At 35.7% G+C, this 27,419-nt stretch overlaps 1 protein-coding gene across 1 annotated transcript in view; it reads right to left on the minus strand.

The window, feature by feature from the left end:
* Positions 1 to 240: 240 nt before the first annotated feature.
* The window catches only part of LOC138716306 (microtubule-associated protein futsch), an 84,895-nt gene continuing 57,716 nt past the window's right edge, over positions 241 to 27,419 (minus strand). Inside the window, exons 11-18 of the mRNA XM_069849242.1 lie at positions 22,960 to 23,132; positions 21,375 to 21,685; positions 19,502 to 19,659; positions 17,020 to 17,131; positions 15,832 to 15,940; positions 13,168 to 13,275; positions 10,394 to 10,847; positions 241 to 5,468 (exon numbers count right to left, since the gene is read on the minus strand). Coding sequence (XP_069705343.1) covers positions 3,370 to 5,468; positions 10,394 to 10,847; positions 13,168 to 13,275; positions 15,832 to 15,940; positions 17,020 to 17,131; positions 19,502 to 19,659; positions 21,375 to 21,685; positions 22,960 to 23,132 — 3,524 coding nt within the window. The 3' untranslated portion in view covers positions 241 to 3,369. The remainder of the gene's footprint in view (positions 5,469 to 10,393; positions 10,848 to 13,167; positions 13,276 to 15,831; positions 15,941 to 17,019; positions 17,132 to 19,501; positions 19,660 to 21,374; positions 21,686 to 22,959; positions 23,133 to 27,419) is intronic.

Below are 27,419 nucleotides of genomic sequence, written 5' to 3' on the forward strand. Positions count from 1 at the left end.
AGCCATTTATTATAATGGATGACTTTCCATAGTATCTATTTAATATTTGAAGCTTTAATGTATTTATGTACGATCAAATTCTGATTAAATCCACTTATTTAACAGATTACATATGTGTATATATACACACACAGAACAGCAGCAGTATGTTTATATAAATGCTGTCATGTCTTTGCTCTTATACACAGACACTATTCAGAAAGCATCAATCCATTAAAATAAATACCACCATTACATTCCTAAGTTAAAATCAGAGCTTTAATTTGCATACATATCTATAAAAGCTGCCGGATTAAGTTATAAAGAATGGAAATCATGACAAATGTATTACATAAAATGGACACTATTTCGCATAACACAAAGTCTTTCCAGCTCATTATGGAATTCAGTTGATTTGTTATATAAAGCTACACATTTCACTATGATTTCTCAACTCAACAGAAAAAAATCTTACCTCAAGAATAAATAGCGTACACTGAGTCAAGGAAATATGCAGATCCCCCTTTCCTTTTTTTTTTTATTAGACTACTATGTCACTATAAATTGATGAAGGTGTCAAACTGAGAATTTTCGGAGTCCTGTCATTCTTGCACTTACAGCACATAGGCCTGTGAAGATGTTCGTTTAATTTTTAACACAATGCGTAAGTTCTCAAATCCATATGTCATGGCCTGGTCTACACGCTCCACAGATATGAACATTCTAGAATCACAGCTCAACATTCTTGTACAGCTAGCACAAACATTAACTTAAGCAAGTCGCAGCAAAATTGAAATTTTGTATTGCTTGCAAGTACTGTCTCAGAATTTGGGACTAAGCTAGGATACTTACTGCTATCACAAAGAAAGAATCAACTTCTGACAACTGTGTAACATCTATTTTTGAACTCCCTTCTACTAGCTACCAGCATCAGTCAATCAGTAGGAACTGGATTCAACACTCACCTTTCTGGCACCGCAAAGCAAGTGAAGGTGGAGTTGTCACATAGATCCTTAGCTCAGTTGCCAATGTACTGTAAACATTTTCTTCTGTGCTCATCATTAATGAACAAAAAACCTCTGCATGCCTGTCATTTGCCTCCAGGTGAGGGGAATGCTGCAATGCCACACCCTGGCCCTGTACCTTCCACTTGCTTCACTAGAGACGTCAGAAGTCGATTCTTTCGTCACTATAGCAATAAGAGAAACAATTGCTTTTAAATTTCACACTAGGAATTCGTATTTGTTTAATATCCACCATTATTTACACAAAATCAGTGATAAGGTGTTGATTTATACAATACGCCACATTCTATGTATTAGACCAAATTTTGAGACATCATTTACATACATGATTCAGTGCAATTCAGCCAGTAATAGGAAGCACAAAAACATGTTTCGAAATATATCTATATGTTTTTTTTTCTATAATGTAACGATATTCACTTGTACAAATGACGTAATTGAATAAATTCCACTAGTGTTAAATTGTAAGGTCTTAGATGTATTCGAAGATCTCTTGAAAGCACCACTGAAAAGTATTATTGTTGAATGTGTGTCGCCTCTCCTGCAGAGTAATCAATCAATTTATGGCAGGTTTCCCTTTTACACAGGAAGAAATGCAGCCAACTAAGTCAGCAAAACTGCACAACAAGATCTTACTTCATGACAGACAGCATTTTATGAAACATTATGAATATAAAAACTTTAACTTGATGTAAACATACTTAACATAATAGTTTTATAAAGAATGTGTCGATTTAATAACTACTATATTTCGTTTAGTTAATTTTTTCTCCCCTTTTTTTCTTTTTCTTCTTTTTTATTTCCAATTTCGTCCTTTCTAATTAATACTGTAGGATAATACTTCCAACAGAAAGTATATAACTTGCATTATTCTTGTCTACACAATGTACATTACAATTAAGACTGTTCGAGAGAACCTTGTTGGCCTATGGGAACACATTACTAAATATCTCTACAGCAGTCATTCAATATATTCATTTATATATATACTGTATATGTCCACATCTCACATATAAAAGATGCCCTTTGCCACGAATGAAATACTTTTGAAGTACATGAGGGCCAAACCAATAGTAATCACCTGCTGTACTGGAGACAGTTTATATAGTTTTCCCATCACAAGGTCATCATTAACACTCATGGAATTTACTAGGTACACTTTGTTTACAACACTGAAATTATTATATCCAATTATATAATGTGACATTTATACAGGGCAGTTTCGTAAGCTCCATACCCACAAATACAAAATTAAATATAGACCAAAGCATGAAGCACATAAGTACTATTAAAATCTACAATATATGGTGGTGATACAGACATTAAAACAAGCATACTTTGTACAACTATGTAACTTCAATGCATTTACTTCAGTTCCTTTCAGATTAAATATAGAATATAAATGAGAAATGGGGGTAATGAATAACGGTCTCAAGAATAAATAGTCAAAAATAGAATCAGAATAGGAATGAATTAAAGTAATTGCTGTGGCTTTTAAAATAGATTACTGACTAATTATAAATCTCTGAACAGGAAAACCAGTTATAACTAAACAGCTTATACCAAGATTCACCCTTTCTAAATGTCTTGTATAAATCATAAATAATCCATAAATAGAAATGGCCTGTAAATTGTAATTTCAAACAGTACTGGCTATAAAACTTGACCTGCACCTAGTTCGAATAAACGTGGGTGAATCCCTGGTGTTTCTCATTTAATTACAAGTCCTGCCTACTCTCTCAAAAGTGACGTAAGTCCTATTTCAAGATAAAATAATATCATCAAGTGTTACGCACCACACAAAGTATAAAGTATCCTTTAAAATGCCTCGTTTAGAAACTAGAAAATAAAACTTCATATTGTTGACACAAAATATGTAAATATTTCTATGTTTCTATACCACCAATATAAAAATTACTTTACCATCTTCAGAGAACATTCCACAGTCATTATCTAAAACATATTACACTTTTCCGGTCCAAAAGTTTTCATAATGTAACCTTTTAAATACATTATTGTATAATAGTACATAATTATCATATAGTACATTTAATTCACTGTTATTTACATCTATATACATTTCACACGACAAAAACTTTTCACGAACTGACAAACAAAAACACTTCTTCCGTATAAAACACAGTTAATTTTTTTTTTTTTTAGTTTGAAGTCATAAAACAAACTTCTTTCACATTTTCTACACTTTTAATAAAAGTTTGTATTGTTTGAATAAACAGGTGATGTTTAGCTGCACTTTTAACATTTTACTAGACACTTACTAAGAAGAAAGAGGTTCGAGGAGTTAATGAACGCCATGTTCTCAATCACAATCACACATTCGCACAAGTCACATTGCCTCACCTTGCTATGTGTCCAGATCGTCTTCTCGTTGGCTTGAGAAGTATGACACGAGCCCACCAAACTCACCACCTCCTTCTTCATCATAGGACTTACTGTTGCTGCCATCAGACGCTTGAAGACTGTGAGTGGCATCTGGGGAAGCATAATGGTCTGGATATGGAGATCCCTGGTAGGCAGATGGGGGAAGAGCATCATCTGCAGCTGTTAGGGGTGGAGGGGGAGGATAGGCACCATAGTGGTAGTTTGGTGGTGGGGGTGGATGATACGGAGAAAAATTTCCTGGTGCAGGACTCCTGCCTTGATGTGGCGGGGGGGAAGGTTGAGCTTGCAGGTGGTTCGCTGCTGTTGTAGATGGGGGGAACTGTGACTGTGGATGTCGACCTGGCGGTCCTCCGTTCGAAACTGACGTATCAGCAGACTGGAGAGGAAATCTGATAAGAGGAGGAGGCACCTGCTGATGCATAGGAAGAGGACCTGCCCGGGTGTAGGGTGGAGGTGGTGGTGTACTGTGGGAAGTGGAAGGTGGCACAGACTTTCCAGCAAGTGGACTTCCTGCTGCAGGAGGAATCTGTGACTGCGGCTGATGCAGTGGCGAACCTTCACCACCTGGTCTTACACCATTATTTGGAGCAATCGCAATGGGGCCTCCGCCTGAAGGCGATGGGTCCAGTGGATGGTGTGATGTGTGGTACATCTGGGGGCCTTGTGTGCCGGGGCCCGGAGTCCTCATTCTCAATGGTGACATGGTTGTCTGTTGAATGGCACCTGGTGGTGGGCGGACGGGAGACCCTCTTGGGCTGGCATAATGTGGCAAACAGATTCCTGGACTGCCAGAGGGTGAACTAGTCAAGGGTGGAGGTTGTCTATAAGGTGAGGGAATACGACCACGAGCTGTCATTGGATATCCTGACTGTCCTGCAGTTCCACTGTTTCGGCCCGAACCAGAGTTCCCTGAAGGACCAGAACCTGGCCCCACCAACGGTGGTTGATCACTACCTGGACCTCCAAAATACTTGTGTCCCATAGCTGCAGCTGCAGCTGTGAAGCTCTGGGGTCCTCCTGAGACAGGCTGGGATTGCAGCATTCGTGTAATCACACTGCTGTTTGAGTGTGTCGGTTGTGTTGTGAAAGGAAGAGGTTGCTGATTGGGTCCTGGAAAACGAGAAGGTGCTGTGCCACTAAGTGGAGATACTCCCATCTGACCATGATCAGGAAGTTTTGCTCCCAGACCCATTGGAGTAGTAGTATCAGCAGCGGCTGCTGCTGCTGCTGCGGCTGCCGCTGCAGCTGCAGCCAAAGTTGCTTTTCCACGGCCTCTACCCTTCCTCTTTGGTGGTGACAGGGCTGGCATAAGTGATGCAGATGCCACTGGCAGAATTATGGGAGGTACTGTTTGTAGCGGAGGTTCTATATTCTTCGAAAGCTCTGGCAACAGTTCTGCAGATTTTTGTAAAGATAATTCAATACTTGCAGCTGTGTTCAACAAAATAGGTGGTAACGAATCAATTTCATCTAATTTCTTCGGTTTTCTGCCTCTCTTCTTTTGTTCTTTCTTCTCGAGTTTCTTTGCTTCTCTTTTCTGCCTCTTTTTCTCCTTCGCCCTTGCTAACTCTGCCTGCTGAAGAGCCAGTTCTGCTTCTTTCATGGCCAAGAGTTCATCTTCGTCATCTTCCTCTTCCTCCTCTTCTTCTTCTTCTTCCTCCTCCATTTCTTCTCCTACTCCTTCTTCTTCCTCAAATTCCTCCTCCTCTAGCAAGTCTTCTTCCAGCATGTCTTCCATATCCTTCTCTTCATCCATCAACTCTTCTTCTAGCAATTCTTCGTCCATTAGTTCCTCTCTTTCGTCTAGCATTGCTCCCAATCTTATTTCTCCTTCCTCCAAGTCATCAAACTCTTCTCCAAAGTCTTCCAATTCGTCTTCACTGTCATCCCGGATTATCTGCTTCTTTATGCTTGTTGGTTTAGGTTTTCTCGGTTTCCTTTCAGTTTTGATCTTCTCAGCCTTGGGTTTCTTTTCAGCTCTTGGTTTCCTGGGGGCCCTTGGTTTCTTTTCTGTTTTTTCTTTCTTCTTCCTGCCTGGCTTCACTGGAAGCTCCTGTTCAACTGCAACAGGCAAATAATATCAGCATTAGTTTAAAATAGTGAGCAGGGCATAAATTTGTAAGTTTTACAAACAGCTATCCCAGAAACTACATCCAGGGAAGGATAAATAATATATTTTCTCTAATTTTACTGTGATAGTAAATAAAAAAAATGCACGTAATGTTTTCTGCAATGAAAAATGAGGATAAAGACAATATGTAAGTACAGTAAAAGAAACCTGAAAAGAAAAGTGAATGACTGAATAGTTCATACACAAGGCAATTTTATTTCTAATGTTATGATTAGAATTAAATATTTTACATTCCAAAAAAAAAAAATAGATCTCAATGTTACAGATTAACTAAATTCAATGAATGAAACAAATGCTGACTGAATACTATAAACTTTCATCCATATGCCCTTTGACTTTGTAACATACTTAAACGGAAGTGGAGACAAAGTGCTGAAATTTCCTATAAAACCCCGTAAAATACTCCAACTTCTGGTCTCTCCTTGCTTTCCCTCTTCAGACACCAATTTCAGAAAGTATCTGAGAGGGTGTGCATAAGATCACACTCAATACAACAGATCATCCTACACTACTACCTTCATTTTTGCCTGACTGTCATCTAGGAAGGTTCCATAACACTAGTATTGAAGGCAAATAGTCAAAACCTGATGTTTTCTCTTCGCAGGTTTCACTAATATATCGTACAGTAAGTGAACATGCCAGTACAATACACCTGCAACCTCAATGTTGTTGATGTCAATTTCATTGCAGCTGATTTGTGTACAGTGTCCATGCATTATATCAAAGTAGAAGTTTCGAAATATCATCAATTACAAGAATCATTCCAAAAGAAATGCATAACATTTTTAAAAAAATCAATTTTTATCCTACAGCTTTGCTATTTTTACACAATGTCAATACATCCTTTAGGAACAAAATGTCACTTTTTCATATAATCTCCGCCCCTTTCAATTGTCTAACTAGGGCCTATATACACACATAGTAAAGTCAGGACCAACACATTTGAGCTACTGTTTAGCAGCATTCATGAGGGAGTCATAATCTTCAAACTTCGTTTTGCAAAAGGGATTCCTTCAATTTACCAAAGAAATGGTAATCGCATAGTACCAGATCAAGACTGTAAGGCAGAAGTTTCAATGTTGTCCATTCAAGCTTTCTAATCTCATCCGTGGTTTTGTGACGTAACATGCCATCATGCAACAGTAAAACACCCTGCTTCTGCCAATGTGGTCGAACATGACTCAGTAGAGCTTGAAGTTCCTTTAGGCCCAATTGTATATAACTCCCTGACTAAAGATCAACTTTGATCGAAGATCGAAAAGTGAACAGAGTTCAGATTCTTCTTCTATTGTATAAAACTTTTCTGCGATCAAATTACCTTGGTTCAAATGCAATCTAAGTTCACGTGAAAAGGATTTGGCAACATCGCATAAACAGGTAAAATATGTGATGTGCCGACCATGTTGTACAAGTTTGTTCAGTGTTGCCAATCTAGCGACTTTAACTCTTTTTCAATAACAATTTCTTTTAACTTTTGTACTGCTTAAATAGGGGTTTAGCGAACTTTTTAGCACCCCATAGTAAAAAAATTTAATCTTTCTTTGTTGATAATGTGAAATCTAGCGACTTTACAACTACTTTTTGGCGACTTTCCGTACACACTGTTGGAGACACTAGTTTATTTGTGCAATGTAAATAATGGCGGACAATAAGAAGATTGACTGTTTTCCAAATTGTTATCATGTTATGGTGCTTGATACTGCTAAACATAATAAAGCTTTATAAAACGACAAATTGAAAATTTATTAATGTACCTATCACAATCATTAATAATTAATGGTTGTTATAAACATAATATAATTATAGGTTATGTTATTTGATATTGCTGTACATGACAGAGCCTTATAAAATATAAGATTGTTTGTGTATTAAGGCAAGAAATTGAAAAAATTCCAAGTTCAGCTAGAACAAGGATCAATTTAACCTCTGATCTAAGATTAAATGGTTTATACAATCGGCCCTTAGAGTTGCCACATATGCATCAGAATTAATGGTGGTTCCAGTGTCATGATGTCCACAAACAAGAATCCTTCTGAATGGAAAAACACAGCAGTCATAACTTTTCCTATTGAAGACGCAGTTTTAAATTTCTTTTTCGGGTTTGCATGATGCCATTCCATTTTCTGCCTGTTTGTCTCCAGCTCAAAATGGTGCTCCCATGTTTCATCTCCTGTCACAATTCTTGTAAGAAAGACATCTCCACCATTCTCGTACTGTTCCAAGAGTTCAATGCAGAATGTTTTTCAGGTTTCTTTAGGGGTCCCTTCAACATCCTTGGAACCCAGCTCGCACAAACTTTTTTCAACCTCAACTGTGTTTCAATATTCTGCATACACTTGCTTCTTCTATTTCAACTTGAAGTGACAATTCTTTGAGTGTTGAATATCTGTCATCCAAAACTATGTTGTTAATGTGCTGCACATTGTCAGGAGTTTGTGCAGTATGTGGTCTGCCACTGCGAAGAGAATCTCGAATATTGGTATGCCCTCTTTCACAAGATAATCTGCTTGCCCACCAACTAACTATACTGTAATCAATAGCGAAATCTCCATACACATTTTTCAATCTCTTGTGTAATCAAGAAAAGTGAGTACTATATGGGATAGTTTATTAAGTATTTGTCTATTTTTTGTCTGCTTCCATGAATGCCTATTTCACTGTCTATTTTTACTATTTTTAGTACCTATATGCCTGCCTATTTTAACCATCCAGGCTCTAATTATAAGCAATCATGTGGTTACAAAATATTTTCATTATACCCTATGTTCCCGGAATTCATGTGTTTACTAAGAGACTTAATGCAGTAGTGCACACTTTTCACAAAATTTTAAATAACTCGAATGTTACTTGATGAATTTCCTTAAAATTTTGCATTACTTGATGAATTTCCTTAAAATTTTTCAAACTTATTCCACATTTTTAGCATTAATTCGGTGTACAATATATCTATTTCCAAATTCTTTAGAATGAAATAATCATGTCATTCAAGAAGTTGGTGCACCTAATAATAGTTAATTACTTCTTCCTCCTTAAACCTGATATCACAAGTTAGAGAATGGACTTCAATGAGCATCACACAGCTGCCTCGGTAACAAATTTACAGATTTTTTAAGTTTTGTTACAAAAAAACTGTGCTCTCTTTAAAACTGAGGTATGTGTTATATTTGATGGCACGATATATTCGAAAGTAGAACTGCATTCCCACAGCCTACTATGGGAGGCTGGCAATCAAACAGATTTCAGTTATGATTCGGATTTAGACTTGGATATGGTGATGAAGACTTCAGATTCTGAAGGTAGAAGTGAGACAGAATGCAATGCAAAGACAAAAATATAACTTTTTTAAGTCTTTAACTCATACAATAGACTTTCTGTGTATATTTGGCATGGGTGTGTGTTATAATTGAGTACTACAGTATACTGTATTATCACAATTAGCATTACACAACAGAACCATCTCCATAATTATCTAGAAGATTCTAGAATATTTCAGTACTCATCCTTTTATGCTTTCTTGGACTTGCACAAATGAAAGTCAAATAAAAAATAAAAATAAGTTAATAAGCCAGGCAATCTCAAACACTCAAGTTGAATGCAACTGGCATAAAGGCAAGAAGGGCACATGTTTTTTTCTGACAATTCTTGGACACATCCTGTTGTTTCTTCTCTAATAGGTATAGCATATAGTGTCTAGGTTCTTAATTGTTGTTGTTGTTTTCTAATGCCAGGCATTTGACAATAAAGTCATTTGATCTCTTGCACTCCAATACTTTTCAAAGATATTATCATGGCCAGCCACTGAAGCACAGATTTTGAGGTGTTCCGAATCCATCTCTTGGTCTGAGTTGCACAATGGGCAGTTAGGGAACTGATATATTCCAATTCTATGCAGGTGTTTGGCCAAACAATCATGGCCTGTTGCCAATCTAAATGCAGCTACAGACGATTTTCATGGTAAATCGGGAATTAACTGTGGATTTTGATGCAGAGAGTTCCATTTCTTCCCTTGAGATTGTGTTATCAAATTTTGTTTGTTGAAGTCTAAGTATGTAGATTTAATAAATCTTTTCACAGAGTAATACGTAGATTTAGTAACAGATCTGTAAGTAGCAGTGCTGCCCTTCTTTGCTAAAGCATCCGCATTCTAGTTTCCCAGGATTCCACAATGGGATGGTATCCATTGGAATATAATTCTTTTATTGAGTGATATTGAGAGAGCATTTTAGTTATTTCTACTGTTTGAGATGAAGATGTGTGTTTAGAGACTATTGATAGAATAGCTGCTTTGGAGTCTGACAATATAACTGCATTCTTAAATTTATTTATGTGGCATAGAAGATTCCTGAGACTTTCACTTATTGCAATGATTTCTCCATCAAAACTTGTTGTTCCATACCCAAGAGATCTATAAAGTGAGAAGAGACAGCACGTAAAACCTGCACCGGCACCTTGTTCTCTGGAGATCAAGGATCCATCAGTGTATAAATGAAGCCAGTTTTGTGGAGGGTACCTAATATTAATTGTCTCTAAAGACAATTGTTTTAGTATTTCAGTGTTTACTTCTGATTTCACTATTTCTTCTATTAAATTTAGATTATATTCTATATTCAATCGAGTTAAAGGCTTTGGTTTAATTTGTAAGTTTTCTTTTAAATTCGGGATATTGATTTTCTGTTTTAATTCTTGAACAATGGATATGAAACTTTTTTGAGGTTTCTTAATTGTTAAGTACAGCAATAAATGTCATATAATATTTACACAAATTTCCTGATATTTCCAAGCAAATCTTTGATTCAATCTCTACATTTTGCATACTAATAAAATGACGTAATTGTATAATGCATAATAAACTAACCTGATTCAATATTTAGTTCCTTCTTCTCTGCCTCTTCCTCCACACGAGGTTCATTTTTCTCCACCTCAGCCTGTACCTTCGATGCAATTGCCATTAGTCCTGTCGTTACAATTTTAGTTTTTAGAGGCTCAGGATCAGGTTCAAGCTTTGGCTTTGGCTCAGGCACAGGTTCAGGTCCAGGTTCAACTTCAGGCTTAGGATTAGGATCAGGTTCAGGATCAGGTTCATGTTCAGGTTTGGGTTCAGGTTGAGGTTCTGGTTCTGCTTCAGGTTTTGCTTCTTCTCCTTCTTCTTTTGCCTCTTCCTCTGCTGCCTCCTCCACTTCAGCATCACCACCTGCTTCTGCTTCCACTTCCTCCTCCTCTTCATCTTCCAACATCATTCTCTCTTCTTCTTCACTTGCAACATATTCGTCCTCACTTTCCAATTGTTTAGTCACAGCTTTCATTAATTCCTGAAAAAATTAAATGTATAACTTAAGTTTAGGTTTCACTGTTTAGTCTTAGAGAATCTAGTTTTAGACGTATTAGAAAGTACAGAACAATGATATTATACAACATCCTTATTTACAACTGAGCTTTATTATGCAGCCCAGAAAGTTCTTGTACTGTAAAGGTAACGGTATCCCCGTAACATGCCATGAAGGCACTTGCGGGCATGCAGGTAGAGCCCCATGCTTTCCATGACCTCGGCACTAGAATGAGGTGGTGTGGTCGCCACCACTCTCTGACCGCCTTTTACCCCCGGGAAAGACCGGTACTCAATTTTATAGGAGGCTGAGTGAACCTCGGGGCCGTTCTGAAAGTTTGGCAACGAGAAAAAATCCTGTTACCACCTGGGATCGAACCCAGGACCTTCCAGCTCGTAGCCAGCTTGTAGCTAAAAAAAATTGAAAAAAATAAATAAATAAATAAATAAAGGAAATTAAGAAAAATGTTTCAAAATAAAATTTCAACTATAGAATATTCAAATTGAACATTATAATCTCGTACAAAAGAATTTTCAGTTTTACTACATTTTATAATCCATAAATCTGAACTTCGAAACAATGAAACAAATAAAGAATCACAGCAGCAAAACTGAAATGTTTAAGGAAAAAAAAAAACTAAACTCATATTTTAAAAAACTGATAAATACAGAACTAATTTGTTCCAACTTGTATAAAGAATGGAGAAAAACAGAATTCCACATTTAACTGTCAAAAACAGACCAAGGGAAGAAGTATCAAGGGCGAGACTTCTGGATGACTGAGACCAGAATGGGTTTACACAGCCCATCTTTGTGGTGGCGGGGGCGGGAGCGGGGGCGGTGATCCATAAAGTGATTCCATGACGTACACAAATACACAACAATGGTTTGGTTTAAAGTTCAATATAATTAGGATCCCCAGAAACATCAAAAGAAAATACGAGAAACTCAACAATTATCACTCTGTATGATGTCAAATTAATAAAAGAAAAAACAAACATTGTTTGAGAGCGGCTCACATATAATGTGATATCTAAGTATGGGAAACATACTTAAAAACATGAATAAAAGCCCATGATTATTCTATTTTGACTAATGTAGCAATAACAATACTTAGGTACGGTATCTATGAGCGTTAGATAAAATTAAAATTTTCCTGTCACATGTGGCAAAAGCATTTGCATCTTCAGCAAAGTGTAAAATCCTAGAAATCTTGCACTATCTTGAACACAGTGAAATTATTAATTCATACTTTGGCTAACATTATTATTTTTTTAAATTGTTCATTCATATTTTGGCTAACATTATTTTTTCAAATATATGGTACAACGAAGTGACGAAAATCTGAAACAATCCAACTGAGATTGTAAGTACGAAAGTATACATATGTATGTGATTTATTGTTTGAGGTAAAGTTAAGATTACTCCCTGAAAATACTTACAAATTCATTTCCTTTACACCCGATAAACTATGATATTTTATAACACAATATTTATGCCAGAGCATAAATTGTTTCTCTTAATAGCAGAAGGCTAGACAATCCTACACATCTCTGATTTGCTGCAGTTGTTGCCTATGAAGCTCATATGTAGGAAGTTTGCTTTCAAGTATAATGAATGTTACAAAAAGATTCACTCGACATATTTTAATCATAATACACCTTAGGACAACAATTTTAGGTACTCTTAACATTATAGACATGATTCTTTGCTGGCACCAGAATCTTTCTAATTATAAAATATTATGCATTCATTTTCAGTTACTGTCAGTTTTTTAGCTTAGTATCTGGAAAGCAATTTCAATAAAATTTCCAGAGCATATTCTCACATTACACAGGAATAATTCTGTAAGAGGAAATTGTCCAAATGCAAATTAAAAGATAAATTAAAAACAGACGTGCAATTTCCCTTTCTGTTCATAAAAATACAAAATGAAAATGAAAATAAAAATAAAAATATTGGGTAAAAATTAAAATTTCAAAAAATCATCAAACAAAATTGATTAGCAGTGTTTTAATTTTCATTTAAGAAAGATTTGTGATTCTGTGATACTCGAGAGCAGATATATAATTTTCCTTATAATACTGCTTTTTTTCATTTTTTTATGTCTGTGAAAATAATGTATTTCAACAACGGAATAGAATACAGTGGACTATAGTGGACTTTATGTTGTCAGCAAACAGCTGGATACATTAGGAAGATTGATTCATCTGGAGAGCAATTATTGTGTAAGCAACTGGAAGACAAACACAGAAAACACTTATTTAACTCGCTTACAATAGTCTGTAATACAATAATTATTATACCTCTTCACTTTCAGATCCTGCGATCTCTTGATAGTTTATCTTCCTGCCACGAGTTCGAGGCAAGGGAGAAATTTCATCCTCGTCATCTTCTATACGTCCAAACTTTATCTAGAAAGAAAGATAATAAGAAAAACTTGAGGTTTAATAATGTTCTGTTTGATGTAAGAAATTAAAAAAAAATACACGCACACATGTACACATACACACACCAACATATTCTTTCGATGAAATTGGAGTCCCCCTACAATGGAGTCTGCAGGTTCGACACACACTCAATAACACACTTCCAAATCGCAGAATCAGACAACGGATTCATTTCTTGGTCACCATGTTCACTACACTGGATGTCTATTTATGGGGCTATTAAGGACTCTGTGTATGCATCTAAAGTGCTTACTTACTTACTGGCTTTTAAGGAACCCGCAGGTTCATTGCTGCCCTCACATAAGCCCACCATTGGTCCCTATTCTGTGCAAGATTAATCCACTCTCTATCATCATATCCCAACTCTATCAAATCCATTTTAATATTGTCCTCCCATCTATGCCTCGGCCTCCCCAAAAGTCTTTTTCCTTCCGGTCTCCCAACTAACACTCTATATGCATTTCTGGAATCACCCATATGTGCTAAATGCCCTGCCCATCTCAAATGTCTGGATTTAATGTTCCTAATTATGTCAGATCTAAAGTGCCTCACTTTCCAAATTTATGAGCCCCCATCTGCAACGTGACTGTTAAGGTAACACACATGTTGGTAATGTAAGAGGTCAATGAACTCAGTGTATCTTGGTGAGCTGCTCTCTGCCTCGATTCGGAATCGTGCAGAGGCTTGAAATTAAGAGGTTTTTAAAATTAAATTACCGATATAAGAAAACTGTCCACAATATTGAAATATGCCAGAGGGATAAATTATTCTTTATTAGATTTTCTATCGATATGGACAAAAATCACAATCCTAATCGCAATAGTTACAGAATAAGAGGGTGTTAAACATACGGGGAAAAAACTATGAACTTTCCATCAATATAATATAGTTTTTTGTTACATACATGAGCTATTTGCTCTGAAAACCTGCAAGGCTATTTCACTTCCATCTCGTGTGTGTGCGTGTGCACATGTGTACACGTGTGCATATATATATATATATATATATATATATATATATATTTTTTTTCTAATTATGTATAGCCTTTACTTGCACACGTTTTCATTCACGTTAAGTTACACAACAATAACTGCTATTAAGAATACTGTGCCATTTATATTTCGGCACATCTTTCTTTTCCTTTCTATTTCTTTTACATTTTTCTATCTTTATACTTTTCTCTGTTAGTTTTAATTATTCAAACTCTTCATAGATGGCTTGTAGTTTTTTTTCTTCTGATCTAGTTCTTCTTACTTCTCGTAGATGGCTTTCCTCTCATCTTTCTTTTTTTTGTATGCTCTGGTTCTGTTCCCATATCCTGTGATGAGTTGAGACCGGGGGAGCAGTTATTATTTTATCGAGGGAGCAGTTATTATTTTATTATATCGCTTGCTGATTGGTTAAGACGGTGGCGTGAGTTAATTTTGTACTGTGAAGCGAGTTGTTCGCAGCAGTAGCGTCAGTCTGGTTGATGGACTCGTTCAGGTCAGATGTGTGCCGACAGTTGAGATGTGTGTGTGATAAGGTACGAGCTCCTACGTAGGCCGGGGATCGAACCGGGTTCGATAAGTCTACCAGAAGCTGTATAGTCCACGGTGTTGCGGGAACCTGCGAGTGTATTGCAGAAGATATTCGTGTGGAATTTAGCGGCGAGTTTTGGGATGTACTTATTAGCTTGAGCTGCTTTCATTTTCCTGACTGACTTGCGTTCAGTCAACTCTGGTCAAATACTGGTCGGTATTTTTATTTCTGTGGATCGTTTTTCTAGCTGTGATATAACTAAAAGCCTACCTCAATATACAATCAAGTTCAGTGAGTTGGTTTTGGCTTATGTTTTATTTAGTTATTGCAGTAGAACGAATTTAAAGAGTATGGAATTCACGATGAAGGCACCCATTGTTGTGTGACGTTTCAGGGGTGGCCAATTTGTATGTAACGGCTATGTGTGTGCTGAGTGATGGTTATGTCAAGGTTGTGTGACAAGATGGATGCCAGCGTGGGGAAGTACCTACCTATGTAAGGTAATTAGCTGGATTTGGTCTACGTTACACTGTTAAGAAGATATTTTCTGTGCTACGAATTTATTTTGCTTATTCTAATAAATAGTTGTGTTTTACATAGTGAGTGTGTGTTGTCACTTGACTACCTCGACACGCAGATTACCATCCTGATCATAACGATTCATGGCAGGGTTAGTTTATTATTTAATTGTCTTGTATTCTAACCGGCAAGATTAGACGATTAGATAAATACAAAGGCCGAGAGCGCCTCAATACTATACTTACCCTTGGGTTCTTAGGCTTATTCCTACAATATTCTCCATGTGTATGCATGTGCGTGTATGTATGTGTGTGTGTGTGTGTGTGTGTGTGTGTGTGCACATATATATATATATATATATATATATATATATATATATACACTGTATATAGTTCTAATTATGTATTGCCTTTACTTGCACACATTTTCATTCACCTAAGTTACACAACAATAACTGCTATTAAGAAATACTACACTTACCCTTGGGTTCTTAGGCTTATTCCTAGAATATTCTCCATCTGAACCTTTACTGCGCTTCTTTTTCTTCTTCTTCTTTGATTTAGATTTATGGCTCTCAAAGTGTTGTTTCCTGAAATGTAAAAAAGTAAATGTAAGTACAATTTCTCCAAAAATTAATATATTCTTCAAATTACATACGGTTTTGTGGTAGGAATGGAGTACTGCACTTACATTAACCAACTCAAATCACTTGCATATTAAGGTATCTTTATGTGCGTTTGTTACAAAATTCCTTATTTACTAGCATAATTTCCAACATCGCAGAATTCTCCCGTCACAATTTTGGGGACATATATTTTCCAGAATTTTATTTTCCTCGCGTAATTTCTTTCTCTTATATAAAAGAAATTGGAATGTCTTTTATAAAGATTTCAAATATCCTAAAATTCTGCATGCAAAACCCCATGTTATTAATCATTCCTTCCATAGTGAAAAATTCAGATGATTTCTCTTCACAAGAAAAATGATCTGAAATTATCAGATGAAAGTGGTGGCGTGTAAAATAATGTACGTTTAGTTTCTTGACGCCATTTGTAAATTTTGATAAGACTATTTTACATGCAAAGACTAACACCAAAATCCGAGATTAGTGTCAGGCTGCAGACATTTAAAAACCGACACAAAACAGTGCAAAGAAAAACCACAAAACTGCCTAGAATTACTCAAATTATGTATAAATCTGTAGTTATTCTGTATCAACTTGCATACCCAGTAAAATATTGTCGTAAATCGAAAATCACATATTATTTTCGTAAATTATTATCAATGCTGTTTTACTAGTTGAGAGTATGAAATTCTAATAATAAAATAGTAAATTATTATCAAAGGTTTTCCATACCTATTTATTAAAATATTTTTACAGCAGTATTTCACTAAGAAATAGCATATCTTTACAAATCACAATTTTCGAGTTACGACACTATTTTACTGTGAGTGCGAACTATTAATTTTACATGAATTGTTTGATGTTATTTTATGACTATTTTATTCTCGATATTTTGTTGTTATAATATAATTCTCTCGATTTTTTACCTATGAATTTTGTGAAAAAGGAGAAAATATGCAAATAAATATGGCATCCATTTACCCTAAAATTAAATGAAAAGTTACATTATAATCAAACTGATCATATTTTACTAAAAGCCTTACCTTCTTTTCTTCCGACCCCATGTGGAATCACTTTCCTCACTATCAGACTCCTGCCATAGTCTTCGTGTCTTTTTCCGGCGTGGCTCTATACTCTCATCACTGTCATCATTAACTACACAAACAGGAACAGCTATGTTAGTTGTGTACTTCTCACAAGCAAAGGAAACTGCTGTTTCGTAATGAGAATGATCATTAGAGGAGTTTATAATAAGATTTCAAGACTTTTTATTTACAAATCTTGTACCAAAAGTTCTATAATTTTTCAATTCAAAAGTGTCATTCTTTCCCATTCAAGATTATTCTGCACTCACACCAATAACAAAAATTGTGTACTATTTAATATGTCACTGTTAAGTAATAAAAATCCATGGCGCTACAGCCCATGAAGGGCAAAGACCGACCAGCCGGCTGCTGTCCTCACGTCCACATGTCAAAGCAGAGGTGGACGATTATCCAACCAGAATAGGGGTATCGTGTGGTTAGCATGATGATCCCCCCAGCCATTATAGCTGGTTTTCGAAACCGGATTTTTGCTCCTCAAGTGCATCACGATGCTGGGTGGGCACCGGTCCCATACACTGGCTGACATTTCATGAGAAAATGTCTTCCCCCATGAGGACTCGAACCAGCGTGGGACCTGATAAGTAATCCTTGCATAGAAATATTTGTAAGGCACAAGACTCTTAGAATAAAATTACAAGTCAAATATATACCGTATTTGCTAGTGTATGAGATGCACACCGGCATACAAGATACATCACCTTTCATGTACACATTTTTTAGGGGAAAAAAATGTATAACTTAACTAAATATTATAATGAATTTACAATACTTCAAACATAAAGTAATACATAGGACTACTTTAATCAAATAGCTAATCTAACTAGGAAAGAATATCTTTGAATCTTCTTTGTCAAACTCAGAAATTCACCTCCAGAGTTAAATGAAGAAACCTTGAAACCTCACATAAATCAGAATCTGAGTTCTCATACAACAAATTGTCCACTGTACCACCCACTGCATTGCTAATGCACTTCTTAAATGATTTAAGCACTGTCTCAGTTTTACAGCATCCCACAAAGCTTTGACCCCAGTCACAAATTCAGTATTAACATATAAAACGCATCATGTTTTTCAGACCCATTTTCAAAGAAAAACGAGTGTTCTATGCCAGCAAATAAAGTATTCGAATTTTAAGGAAGAAATCTTTCAGAGATGCATCATGACTGTACAAAAGTTAAGACAGAGTATATGATAAAAAAAACACCACGTCAGGAAAGAGATTTTTTTTAATTAGCTACACAGAAGTTGCACTTCAAGAGAAAATTAACAAGTGAGAAACTAAATTATAGGGCTTTAAATATAAAGTGAACCTTGAATGAAAATGAATACTGAAACCAGCATAGAAATAAAGATCTACAAAGAAGAGCCCGGAAAATTATACAAGCTAGGAATGAACTCTGAATCTAAGCTAAGAGGAGGAGGAGGAGTTTTACAGTTAAGAGGAGCTCCAGGTCCGTCTGTTACTATTAACAGTAATTTTTATCAATAATGCAAACAGAAAAGGTATGTGTTAGGAAAGGAATCAATGTCTATTCCTAGATATAACAGATGCCAAAGCAGCCAGTAACCTGTATAGCAAAGTATTCAAAAATAATGAACCCACAATCTTACGCCTCAGAAAATGTTACTTGGTTTCTATGGCTAACCATTTGACAACTAAGTCATTGGTTATTCTTATCAGTTTAATTGATAGCCATTTTCAATTTATGCACTTCAAACATGATATGACATGATGTACGAGTGCATAAAAGGCAGTGACAAATGACCAGTCTTGAGGAGTCTAGTGTAGTGGTTCCCAAACTTTTAGAAGACGCGACCCACTTCTCGCTGATATCTTCCTTTTGCGACCACCACTACCATACTCATATTTAAAACCTACTAAAAAAATACAAATCCTTGTAAAATCGAGAATAACGACAATTTTACTCAAAATCACTGAATACCACCCAAAGAACGACCAAAATAGAAATATGTGATACAAAAATGACACGAAATAAGTGAACATAATTTCTGCGGTAATAATTCAATACAAAGCGGTAAATTCCATCAAAGGAAGAGCATTGAAAACTCATATTTTCAGCAAAATTTGTGAAGATATAGGATCGTTTTATGAAAATATTCTTTATGTCTTACTTATACCACAGTCTAGTATATACAGTCACGAAGCTCGAGTTGTGAGGGTGTTAGGAACAATAGACTGTGCATGTACTATTTCGCGTTGTTTGTAAAGAGGCGATATTAGCGATCCTAGTGGTTAGCACTATCTACGGATGCATATTTACTACATATTGACCTTCGTGACTGTATATACTAGACTGTGCTTATACATTATAGTAGTTTTACTTCTTGGATACGAGATATACAAGGAAGTAAGTACATTACACCTGTGCAAGCATTACGGATTTATAAGTGAACTTACTAAATTCCTTGTCAAATCGTGTGATTCGAGCACGTGTTGATCTTCTGACTGGTTCAAGATTTCTCCGACGCCGACCTGAGCCTCTACGATTTCTGCCCACATCAGAATCGTCACTGTCATCCACTTCCAAGTCTTCCTCCTCTTCCTCATCTTCAGAGCTAAAACATAAATATTACATTTAATATTACAGTTAATTCCCGATTTACCACGAAAATCGTCTGTAGCTGCATTTAGATTGGCAACAGGCCATGATTGCTTGGCCAAACACCTGCATAGAATTGGAATATATCAGTCCCGTAACTGCCCATTGTGCAACTCAAACCAAGAAATGGATTTGGAACACCTCAAAATCTGTGCTTCAGTGGCTGGTCATGATAATATCTTTGAAAAATATTGGAGTGCAAGAGGTCAAATGACTTTATTGTCAAATGCCTGGTATTAGAAAACAACAACAACATTTAATTTGGGATTCAAATATATCTTTGATGTGGAATCTTTATATGTGCCTATTGGAGTCGTCTTTCACAGACTTTATGCAAGGCAAGATGAGTGAGTTAGGATTATTAGCACTGCAAAAAGATTATTAATAGAGTAATGGTGACATGCCAGCAGAGTAAATGGAAGTAGTCAGAGAAAATCTACCACCAACCACTGTTTTTTGTCCTCCACCAGGATTCGAACTCAGGTTACCAGCATGGAAAAGACCTCTAGTCACTTGGTTAAATATGTGCCCTCCCAAGTAATTTAAATTTCTACTGTTCATATTCTCAGTGTCTATAAAAAGTAGCTTACATACCCACTATCAATCTCAAAGAACATCTATTTTAGTAATTTCGCTCTGCTGAGCCTCACTGTGGAGAAATACCTTTGTAATCCTAAAATTGGCATAATAATTATGAATTTACATTATGTACACTAGCTGAACTAGAGGGAGGGGCTACTCATCAATTAGCACTGGTCAGCTTGATGAGTTAATGACCGAATTTGGTACAATTTTTCTCTATTCAATACCTAATTCCCTCTTTACCCTTTCCTATCCAGTCCTCTGACTGAACTCATACTTTCTTCGACCCCAATGGTATTAGAGTATTCGAGACCTAGGGGTTCATTTCACTTTTCTTCCTACCCTTTCTACTTTTCTGTTATTAGTGCTGACCTGCTATGGCACTAAAATCGTCCTCCAGTGGCCTGAGGAGGGAAAGCTGGTGATCAACAAGATATTCCAACTAAGTCTAGTAGACCCGTCAACCAACAGCAGGTGTGGTCCTCCAGACATTCTGGGGGTTGTGTGTGGATGAAGTAGCCACCAAAACGTTAAAATGTAGTGTTCACTTAAATCGGCTACAACTTGCCATTTACCGGTAACTTTGGAATATATCAATCCCCTAACTGCCTACTGTGCAATTAAAATCAAGAAATGGATTCGGAACACCTCAAAATCTGTGCTTCAGTGGCTGACCATGACAATATCTTTGAAAAATATTGGCGTGCAAGAGGTCAAATGACTTTACTGTCAAACGCCTGGCATTAGAAAACAACAACAACACATTATGTACACTTCCCGCCTAGGATCAGCAAGCATGAGTGACGTCACGCAGCAGGTAGAAGCAGTACTATAGGTATATGCTCGAGCATGCGCACTCTCTGTTTTACAGACCAAGCTAACAGCTGCTATTCTTTCAGATTCCAGGCAACTAGTATAACTATACTGGATTGGATGAAACTCAAAGAGTTTATAGAAACATCTACCATATCAACTGCGAAGATTTCTTAAGCTGCATTACAGTACATACATTTAAACACCCATTCAAATATATTTTATTTATTTTCGAGTTCGAAGAAAGGGGCTACAGATTGTTGCCACAGAACATACCTGCTGCCTTTGAAATCCTCATCTGAGTCTGCATCATCTTCACTACTGATATCTAGACTGTTGAGTCTTCTATGTTTCTTTCTGCCTATGAATTTTCTGACTGGAGGAATATAGCCTTCCTCCTCCTCTTCCTCAGCTTCTCCTGTCTCTGCCTGGTCACCATTTGCTTGTTTGGAATCATCACCATCTTTTTCTACACCATTCAATCCCATTCCTGCAGCTGCTAATTCTTCCTTTTCTGCATTCACAATTGTAGCAATATCTTTTCCTCTACCCTGATTTCCAGCTCCCTTTACAGCATCAAGTTCATCCTAAGTAATAAAACACAATTATAAAATAAGTACCAGTCTCAACATCCGAATTACAAAGAGATTCATGATGGTACAGGATATTTCCAAAAAGTTTTTAGTGTAGATATTATTCTGATCTACTGGGTGAACAGTATACAGCAGAATAGGTTTCACAGCCGACCGGCTATGCGCACAGAGGTGGGGGACTCAAGGCTGCACGAAGTCATGAAACCTGTTCTGCTCTATACTGTTCACCCAGTGCAGTATAAACGTTAATAAAATCTATAAATTCCAACCGATTGTGCTAATTCTTTCAGAAAGTGTTTAATATGTGTGTCTACACTGGTATCTATCAGTGGTTTCGATTTTCGACCCAAAGAAAAAGTTATTTATGATCATTTGGGTCTATAGTGACTTGTTTTTCAAAGATTCCAAATACAGTAAATCTCTTTTTAACGATTCTCTAAGGGACTAATTATTTTTTTGCTTAAATCTGTATTCTCCCTTAATGCAGGTTTTCACTTAATATAAGCCAGGAAGGACTGAGAATAAAAATTAAAACACTCTTAGGCCACTTAACTACATTATATTTGCATATTCTTAACACCTATTAAATTTACCACTGGCAAACATACAATGTAATGTTTTTAGAAAATCACAATACTGTAGGGCCTTACTTACTTACTGGCTTTTAAGGAACCCGGAGGTTCATTGCCGCCCTCACATAAGCCCGCCATTGGTCCCTATCCTGAGCAAGATTAATCCATTCTCTATCATCATATCCCACTTCCCTCAAATCCATTTTAATATTATCTTCTCATCTACGTCTCGGCCTCCCTAACGGTCTTTTTCCCTCCGGCCTCCCAACTAACACTCTATATGCATTTCTGGACTTGTAACATTCCAAGTACTGTAGGGCCTACTGATATTAAATTTACAATTTATAATTTTCATATGAAAACGCAAGTTTCCTTTCAATGCACATTAACGACTGCTATATAATGTTGATAGTACCACACTGGTGTGACAATATCTTGTACAGAAATCAATCATAAAAGTTTGGAATAGGTTTGAAACTTTGCCAAAACAGGTTGTTTATTCACAAATCTGTTCAAATATATTTCTTAAAAACACGATTTTCCTTAAAATGGAATCAATTACATTGTCTTTATGGTAGTTCTGCTGGGACTTTTGAAATCATTTCTTAAAAAGAAATTGTTAAAACAAGTTTTTACTGTACTGGTACAATTAATAACGACTCATACAATATTATGTATAAATAAATATATACTCACTTGTATAGCTGAATTAATTAGATCATCATATTCATTAAATCTGTAGCTAAAAAGTGTCTGACGCCTTTCTCTTAAATGATATAGTGGTTCTGATTCTTCGCTAGATGATGACCCAGATTCTGAACTGGATGACGATGATTTCCTTCCTCTTGACATATGATCTGATTCTCCAGCTATAAAAATAAAATTAGTAATAATTAAGTACATACTGTATGTGACACTGATTCTTTCAAAACAAAAATCACGTCTCCTTGGTAGGACGTGCTCACAAAATCACCAAAGCTAACACTGTATGTGAGAGATACTAGCTTACTCCTGTTTCAGACAGTAACAGAAAAAAAAAAAACTGACCATCTATGGCATCAATGACAAGATTTACCTTTAATGGAAATCATCTGTTACCATATAAACATGAGCAAGAGAATTTAGCGTTACTGGTGCCACGATTTCGAAAATTAAATTCTTCACACTGCCAGGCTACCATAGCTATTACAGGCTCGTTAACATTTAATAACAACATGTTAAATGTTAAATTGTTTACTGTTAACATTCCAACATGTTAAACTTGACTATCTTTGCTTAGTCCACCATAAACAGTCTATGAGATTTTAATGTAGATAGTGTTTTATTTTCAAACCTTGGACAATGGACTCAGATGATGATTTCACTTTTGTAATTGCCTCTATTGCTTGTTACAAGGCCTTGAAAAGGAAGAAAATGAGAATGTGGGTGCGGCAATATCTTAGTAAAAGACACTATGCAGAAGACATTCTAAACGAGCTTAAAGTTGAAGATCGATTTGGATTAAAAAACTTGCTGAGAATGTCAGAACACGATTTTCATATAGTGCCGCAAAAATACTGTTACATCAAAGAAAGACATAATTTAAGAGCAGCCATTTCATCTCAATTTAAAAAATTACAGCATGATTGATTATCATAGGACCTACGATGTGATAGATGTTAAAGGAGCGGGTAATATGGTATAATTATTTTTTCCAAAGTTTTAGGAACGTTGACACACATCACCAAATACGACCATTACTGACATCAACATAGCATTAACGTTTGGCGTACGATGAGAGTATGAAAACTCTCTATTGTATTCTCGAGAACAGTTAAATAATATAAATCCAGTTCTCTAAAACAGTCGTCCTTCTTTGTTTTGTCTCTGTATTCTTTTGCAGACACATCCTACAAACAAGACCTTTCCATAAGTGCATTGATTTTATTCTAACATATTTTCTTTTGTCCACTCCATTACTTCGAACTTACAGCCCACACGAAGGACAGCATAGTATAAAAATGATCAAGATACGTGCCACAAGATCAGAAGTTAGTTGTTGCTATGGAAACTGTACGAACTTTGCTGAACTGTACCGACGCTGCACGAGCAAATTAATTGACTTGACATGTTTTCCATTGCTGCTGGAAAACACGCCAACATGTTAAAAGTGTTAACTTCAACATACTCAGTCAATATGTTAAGTCAATTGAGACTTGAAATGTTCATATACATGTGAATTCTGAATGTTGTTATACAAAGAGTGGTCAGTAGTCTGAGCAAAGGAACAGCATAATGTTATTTCTTGTACAAAACTGACTCGAAAATATTCCTGACGACCTTGCTCATCATGGGAGGTGAAGCTGCAATGAATTGTGGGCAAATCTGAGATTCTATCAGTAACAAAGAAAACAAGTATCAATCTGTTTCATTTGCATTTTTTTTTTCAAAATCAAAATATAAAAACGCTCTTGGATACTGTGATACTTCTCACACTGAAACTTTCTAAATGAGTTATTCAGGGTGAAATGAGTAGTGAAAGAAACACATACATTGCACAATGGTCATCGTGTGTTGGGACAAGACCCACATAACATAATTACGCAATGGTCAGATCCATGTTCAACAAGGATAATAATTTGAATGAAGTCATTAATAATATGTATTTCAAATGCTAACTTACACCCTAGATCATATATACTAACAGATAACTCCTTTATATAGACTTTCGAGTTAGCAGTTGGAGGCCGGCTTGATGTAGTTCAATAATCGTTAACAGATGGCACAATGACCAAACACCATCACGAGACACGAACTCTGAACCGGTCTGGTCGGTCTAAATCGATTATTTCTTGCTTACGAGATTATCTCGTATGTACTGTCGACAACTGATGACCATGGATAAATATTATTGGCCTATATGACCTTGGAAAGTTCGGAACGATGCAGCTAAATATAGTTGTCACGTGGGCGAAGCGAAGAGATAAGATAAAGTGCGCCTTTGCATTGAATAGAATACAATACAGTCTCTCGGCGCAAAGCCAATCTACCTATATAGAATATAGAATATGTAGACCATGTTATAAAGTTATCCGTCGGCTAAATTATGATTCGTTATCTCTTCTGTTTTTATATATTTGTCGTGAATATTATTTATATTATCAACTGAGTGTATAACATAATTTATCCGTTAATTGATATTTTACTAATGATAAATCCAAAGAACAATGGGAAATAAGGGACCAAACACTGAAAAATAAATAAAATAAGAGAATTTGACGTTCATAATTATAATGTTGTCGGAGTTTCGTTATACTTTACTTTGAATTATTTTAACTTGAACCACAAAAACGTATGAAAATTAATGTTAACATTGCCTATTTAGTTATGATAGTAGTATATTAGAAAATTTGTGCATATAGCCTGATTACAATATATAAGTAATACTATCCCAACCTAAGCAATAGTAGTCTTGTTTATTTCATACATGTTCGTATAATTATACAAAAACAAGAATAATCTAGTTTGCAGCCTGTGATGTCTCATTTACAGTATTATATAATATACATATTACGATATTTACTAGGTACTTTAACAATATATAGTTAATAATATTATAAAATATACAGGCCTAATCCATTACCAAGAAATACCCCTTCCCTCACATTTTCAATACTGTTTACCTCAAAAGGCCTTCACACCTTATTAGACACTGAATTAAAATAGTCATGTTGATGTAGGCCTACAACATTACATTTTTTTGTCACTACTCCTGATCCCATTCCAACAGTTTCAGGTTTTGTAATTTGTAACAATACTAACAATACTGATGGTCATTCTATAGTGACACACATAACATTTTCGAAGTAACTATGATCTTCACAGGATATTTAATTAAATACTTAAGAGTTTATGAAAGAGACATCACTGTCTTTTAACATAAGCATTCCAAAATATAAACAGAAAATCTTAATGAAAAGGAATAATTAATCATGTAAAAAATATGAAATATTATATGGTGTGACGAACATTTTCTTGCCACTTAATTTATTATCAAAATGGAAAATGTTCATATTATTGTGCCAAAAGACATAAATAGTTGTTTTCCAAAGAATTAAGACACTTGTGTAGTACATGTAACTGCTGACATACTTTAATGAAAAAAAAAAAAAACAGTGCCATTAACAAATAAAATATTACGAATTATATTGTGACACACGAACATTTCTGCCAAGTTGATTACTATTTTTTTCAGATGCATATCGAGATTTATACACAGTGCCTACAGTTCTTATTATACAAAGCAACACTTCATTACACTAAAATACACATTCAGATTTAAAATGTCCTTGGTTATTTACAACCATATGTGGTGATATCTCCTGTGTAATATCATGTGATGAATACACCACTTTTCCTCCCATTTGTAGTACTTTCCTTTCTTGAACATCACGGAAACTTTAAATTCGCCACCACAAGCTTTTGTAACTTCCTCTGCTTATCTGACGTCTTTTTTTTAAATTGATTATTTAACGATGTTGTATCAACTACTAGGTTATTTAGCCTCGATGGGATTGGTGATAGTGAAATGATATTTGGCGAGATGAGGTTGAGGATTTGCCATAGATTACATGACATTCGCCTTACAATTGGGGAAAACCTCGGAAAAACCTCAACCAGGTAACTTGCCCCAATCAGGATTTGAACCCGGGCCCACTCATTTCATGGCCAGATGTGCCTACCATTACTCCACAGCAGTGGACCGAACATGGGTTATGTACATTAATTCTTTTGACTTTCGGTTAGCTTTCTTAAGAATACGCATAAAGAAATGTAAGTTAGTGCTTTCCAGGCTATCCTTGTAATATTAGTGACTTATTTCAACCAGTTTGTTACTAAAATATATACAGTACCTAAGTGTTTACTTGTGACACTGGTGATCCATTTAATTGGTATATGAGACGAATTTAATTTTGCGTTTTACAGAAGGATACATATTGATTTACTTTTGCTCACATTGATTTTAATTTTATTTGTTGTAGTCCAGTTTTCAATAACGTCAAGCTAGTTTTGCAAGGCGGTGATATGAGATTTATCACTAATTTTTTCTATATATTATACAGCCATCCACGAATAACCTTGCCTGAGAAGTGGCATTTCTATTCAAATCCTGCAAT

The sequence above is a fragment of the Periplaneta americana genome, chromosome 16 (assembly GCF_040183065.1).
Source record: "Periplaneta americana isolate PAMFEO1 chromosome 16, P.americana_PAMFEO1_priV1, whole genome shotgun sequence".
Lineage (NCBI taxonomy): Eukaryota > Metazoa > Arthropoda > Insecta > Blattodea > Blattidae > Periplaneta > Periplaneta americana.